The 6,072-nt window shown below is 42.3% G+C and overlaps 1 protein-coding gene across 1 annotated transcript; it reads right to left on the minus strand.

Moving 5' to 3' along the window:
* Positions 1-4,771: 4,771 nt before the first annotated feature.
* Positions 4,772-5,260, minus strand: LOC137636508 (uncharacterized). Its single transcript, XM_068368947.1, has one exon. It carries the CDS (start codon positions 5,258-5,260, stop codon positions 4,772-4,774), a length of 489 nt encoding a protein of 162 aa, XP_068225048.1.
* Between the last annotated feature and the right edge of the window lie 812 nt (positions 5,261-6,072).

Consider the following 6,072-nt stretch of genomic DNA (forward strand, 5'->3'; position numbering starts at 1 on the left):
AAATGGCACTCGCATAGCAAGGATGGAATTGATGCAGAGTGTACCTGAATATCCAAGGACATAATGTTGTCTTATCCTATAGTGGACAGAAAAAACCAACTACAAATGTGGTAGGGAGAGTCATATGGCTGCTGAGTGCAATTATGGACTGGATGGTAATATAAACGTATAAAGCAGCACTGATTTTCCCGAGATTCAGGCTAAACGGAACAGGGCCCCTAACGTAGAAGAAAGTTTGGAACTGGAACTTCTGCGAATGACGGCAATGGAGAGGAAGTTTCAGTCACCAGTAGCGAACGCGGAGGAACATCGAACGGAAAACAAAATGCAGGGACATGAAACAGAAAACAAAACTCAAGATAGCCAGCACGTATGTAAACTTCCAGGTAGTATGACTTTGAAAGAAACACAACGAGCTGAAGAGGTAGAACCAGGGGAAGAGGAAGAACCACGCCTGAAGTACAATAAAGAGGAATCAGATGAAGAAATAATTGAAGTGTTAAGTGGCAGCCAGGAGGAAAAAAACTGCGGAAACAACTATAGTGATAGCTGAAGTACATAGAGAGGTTGTAGATAATGGTGTAGATTCACAAAATTTTTCTCAGTTAAGCGTGAATGAAGATGATAAAGAAATGTGGGCTGCGTTAAGTAAGCTGAACGAGACAGAAAACTGTAACGATGAACAGACAATGGACGTAATTGATGAAATAACAGATTTAGAAGACGATTCAACTAGTGGCTGTATAGATAATTCAGCAGTTGCTGAAGATAACGGTGAGGAACAGCAGTGGGTGGTAAGAGTCAAGAAAGGGGGTAATCTCAAAATGACAAAGAATAAAAGCAAGAAACTGACCAGCGTAAAAGAGATGGAAATTGCTTGGATAACTGCCGATGTATTCATTTGCTTCACCCTTTTTTAGATATCATGGCTTTGATTGTTTCAGCATTAAATATTAATGGATTAAATGATGAAAGGAAGCAAATGAAACTAGTTTCATTTACCAGATTTTACAAACTAGACATAATAATGTTGCAAGGACATAAAATTAAAGACGTAAACGCCTTAGATAACTTGAGTGAAACTATAAAGTGTTTATAAACCACACTACTTGCTTAAAGGGAGGGGTTGCTATATTAGTCAACAAGCGTTTATCGCCCATTGTAGTTATAGCCAAGAGGTGGAACATGAGGGAAGAGTTCTAAGCTTACGGATAAGAGTCGGTGGAGAAGTACTTCATTTACTAAATGTCTATGTCCCTTTTGGGTCGAATAAGAGGAAAGAAAGGGAAGAATTTTTTGATAGCCTTCTTTATTTCTTAAGACATAATGTCGAAAATGTAATATTCCCAGGAGACTTTTGTTGTAAAAGATGAAAAACCTGTCATAGGTTTTATTGCACACAAAAACTGGAGTCACCTCCTGAAACAATAGAAACAGCCACTATTACAACACGCACTACTTTACATGCACAATAACAAACAAATACATCAAAGTAAGGCCCAGACAACACAGGGACATCCACAAGCAATAATATGCGCGAAGACACACAAATAGCAACATGATAAGCTGGTAAATGCAAACAGAGAATCAACGTACATGAGAGCATAAATGTAAAACTACATTGAACATATATTACCACATTCTCCCCACCTATGAAATTCAAGCAGCATAATCATCAAAATACTTAGGAGCCCGCCGGGTCCTTTCGGACCTCCGGAGTGGTACAAGTGTAGTGCCTTGACCAGACGCAGCAGGAAGCTCTTGAACATCACTTTCCCCGGGTGTAACGTCAAGAGTGACTTCTTGAAGAGCAGGTTCCGAGCTTCCTCTAGCATCTGGACGGCGCACATCAGACTCTGATATACCTAGAGACTCTAGAGATTGTGGCAGTGAAGGTCTGGTGGCCTCCACGCTGCTACTATCATGACCACTTAAAGGTGCTAGATGCCTCAAAGACACAGTGGACTCTCTACCATCAGGAAACTTGACATGAGCATATTCAGGATTAGCTTCTACTATTTCTACTTCATCTACTAGAGGGTCATTCTTGCTGTGCCGTACTTGCCGTCTTAATAGAGCGGGACCTTTGGTGATGAGCCAGGTAGGCATCGTACGACCTGACGTGGACTTCCGAGGATGCTTTAGGAAACGCTCGTGTGGTATACAATTAGTTGACGTACATAGCAGGGAACGGATAGAGTGAAGTGCATCTGGGAGGACAACTTCCCATTTCGAGACATCAAGATTCCTTGTTCTGAGAGCCAACCGAATGGTTTTCCATATGATTCCATTGTACCTCTCCGCCTGGCCATTGCCCCTTGGGTTGTAGAGCGTAGTGCGACTGGTAGCCACTCCTTTCTCTAGTAAGAATTTCTTCAGTTCTTCTGACATGAAAGAGGCTCCCCTATCTGAGTGTACGTATGCTGGCATTCCAAATAGTGTAAACAGTTGTACCAAACACCCGATAATAGCACCAGCAGTCATGTCTGAACAAGGGAACGCAAAAGGGAAGCGTGAGAATTCGTCAATGACTGTGAGCAAGTATCTGTTTTTCGACTGTGACGGAAGGGGCCCCTTAAAATCCAAGTTCAATCTCTCGTATGGCTGAGTAGCTTTCACCAGATGGCCATCATCAGGCTTATAGAACTGAGGTTTGACAGTAGAGCAGATTGGACAAGAAGCAGTAACCTTCTTTACATCCTCAACAGAATAAGCCAGGTTCCGAACTCGGATGAAATGCACCATCCTTGACACTCCAGGATGACATAGACTTTCATGCAGTTGTTTGAGTTTGTCTGTAGCTACAGCACCACAGACACGCGAGAGATCATCTGCAGGAATTTTTTCCGTACCTGGACGATACACTATATCGTAGTGGTATCATGACAGTTCAATGTGCCACCTGGCTATCTCGTCGTTCTTGATTTTGCTTGAAGATCTTGTGTCGAACATGAATGTTACACTTCGCTGGTCAGTAATCAGCTTAAAGTGATGACCAATTAGGTAATGCTTCCACTTTCTGAGGGCCTCAACTATGGCATAAGCTTCTTTCTCTTCTGAAGAATGCCTTTGTTCACTGTCAGAGAGAGTGCGAGAGAAGAACGCTACAGGACGTCCATTCTGAGTGAGAGTAGCGGCAATGGCATGGTCTGAGGCATCTGTTTCGACTGTGAAAGGGGATGTAGGATCAATGGCTTGCACCACGGACTTCGCAATTTCATTCTTCAATTTCTCAAAAGTCAGAAAAGCTTCAAAAGACAATGGGAATCTCGTGGAGTGTGAAAGAGGCCGGACTTTCTCAGAGAAGTTGGGTATCCATCGTGAGTAATGAGCAAGCAACCCCGACATTCTCCAAAGAGAGGCAGTATCCTTGGGAAGGGGTAGACACAAGAGAGGCTGCAGTCGTTCTGGATCAGGTCTAATCTCTCCGTCCTTTATAGAGTATCCCAGAAGGTTTATAGACTGTGTCCTGAAATCACACTGGTGATGATTAAATGTGAGGTTGTAATCCCTCGCCACTTTCAAGAAATGATTTAGGTTTTTGTCCACATAAGCAAATGCCCCTTCCACCTTTTCTTTTGCAAGGATCTGATCCACAACTCGTTGGAAAGCGGCCACTCCGTTCTTCACACCAAATGGGATTCGATTGAACTCATACAACTTTCCACTCACTTCAAAAGCAGTGTACAACTTTTCATCTTCTCTTATTGGCACTTGGTGGTAGGCGCTCTTCAGGTCCAAGGTGCTAAACACTTTATATCTTGAGACATTGTTCACTGTTTCATCGATCCGAGGCAAAGGGTAAGCATCCAGCTCAGTAAACCTGCTTATAGTTTGTGAATAATCAATCACCATTCTCTTCCTGTGATTGTGCCCTGCAGTGATTAGCACCTGGGCCCTCCATGGAGACTGGCTGGGTCTTATTATTCCTTCTTGTAGCATTCTACCAATTTCAGTTTTGACAAATTCCTTATCAGCCTGAGAGTAATGTCTCGACTTTGCAGCAATGGGTCTGCAGTCTGCTGTCAGATTGCTGAAGAGTGCGGGCGCAACCAACTTCACTGCTGCCCGCCCACACATCTTGAGTGGTGGGCATGCTCCTCCAAAAGCCATTTCTAGAGCAGAATGATTCTTCAAGAATTCATGCCCCAAAATTACATCACTACACAGGGCTGGCAGCACTTTGAGTTTTACACTAGGATAAATTTGTCCTTGCAGCTCCACATCCACACAACAAAGGCCTAAGACTTTGGACGAGAGAGACGCATCAGCCATGGAGACGTGCCCGTCGTCAGGAAGTATGATTAGGTTCTTTAGCAATCTTCTGACTCACAAAATTTTCCGAGCTTCCTGTATCAATAAGTGCATTAACAGGGAGACCATTAACTTTCAAACAACTCAAAGATTTACTAAGACTACTAGGCGCAGCCCCAGACACAGTAGCCAGTGTTGCTGTCGAATATTTAGTTTTACCAGCTGAGGTATCCCCTACCGGTTTCCCTGACCTACACACTTTTGCATAATGTCCTTGTTTCTTGCACTTTAGACATAAAGCTTCCCTAGCAGAACATTTGAACCGAGGGTGCAGTTTCAAACCACAGAAAAAACACTGATTGGCGCCAGTAGTGGCGGCAAGATGAGCAGTTTCATCACTACTTTCTAAACACTCTGAATCACCTGACTGACTTTGTGGCTGAGGTACAGCAGCAGTAATTGGCTCAACAGTAGTATAAGAAGCAGAATGTTTCTGAGCCATCTCTAAAGTGCGTGCCTATTCATAAGCAGTTTGCAAGTTAAGATTTATATTTTCGAGTAGTCTTTGACGAATGGCACCAGATGAAAGTCCATTGATGAATGCATCTCTAACATAGTTATCACACGCCTGCTCTGCCGACACTGCTTTGAACTGACAGTCTTTTGCTAGGAGCTTCAGAGCTTGGAGAAACTGGTCTAGAGACTCACCTGACCCCTGCCTACGTGTGGCCAGGACATGCCTAGCAAATACCTCATTTCTAGGTTTTACATACAGTGATGTCAGTGCTTTCTCAGCCTTATCATAAGTGTCACAGTCTGCTAAGTAGTCGTACACTCGAGGAGCAACGTAGTTGGTGAGTAGGATTAGTTTGTCTGCACTGGGAGATGTCTTCTGTACTGCTTGGTAGAAGTTGTTGAATGTCCTCAGCCAGTGCGTCCACTCCTTAGCAGCGGTGGCAGAATCCGGGTCAGCCTCGAAGCGTTCTGGACGTAGAAACCGTTCCATGGCCTCTCAAATTTTTGTTTGTGTGCAATAAATTGTTGTAAAGGATGAAAAACCTGTCATAGGTTTCATTGCACACAAAAACTGAAGTCACCTCCTGAAACAATAGAAACAGCCACTATTACAACACGCACTACTTTACATGCACAATAACAAACAAATACATCAAAGTAAGGCCCAGACAACACAGGGACATCCACAAGCAATAATATGCGCGAAGACACACAAATAGCAAAATAATAAGCTGGTAAATGCAAGCAGAGAAACAACGTACATGAGAGCATAAATGTAAAACTACATTGAAGATATATTACCACAACTTTAATTGTATAACTCACATAAAAGACGTAAGTACTTGGGATAAATCTTTGGTTTCCATAAATCTTAGAGAGTTGATTAGGCCGACCGGCGCGAAGGATGCCGCCAAGGACAACTTGATAACCAAATATACTTATGTTAAGGAGAAATATGCTTCCAGCTTAGATAGAATCTATGTAAAAAGTTTGTTTAATCACATTATTTCTTGTTTTACTGTACCCGTCACATTTTCAGACCATTGTAGGGTGATTACTAGTTTTAACTGTTTGGCAACCAAAACGGGTAAAGGTACTTGGAAATTAAATGTCAACATCTTATCAATGAACGAGGTTAAAGACAATTTTCAAACACTGTGGCAGTTTTTAAAAGGAGAGAAAAATAAATTCATCAATATTATTAAATAGTGGAATTATTTTAAGGAGAATTTTAAAGTGTTTTTTTTATTAAAATGTCAAAGAAAATCTCAGCAGAGAGATATGGGTTGATAAACTTAATGC

This window comes from Palaemon carinicauda, chromosome 1 (genome assembly GCF_036898095.1).
Source record: "Palaemon carinicauda isolate YSFRI2023 chromosome 1, ASM3689809v2, whole genome shotgun sequence".
NCBI classification, from domain to species: Eukaryota; Metazoa; Arthropoda; class Malacostraca; order Decapoda; family Palaemonidae; genus Palaemon; species Palaemon carinicauda.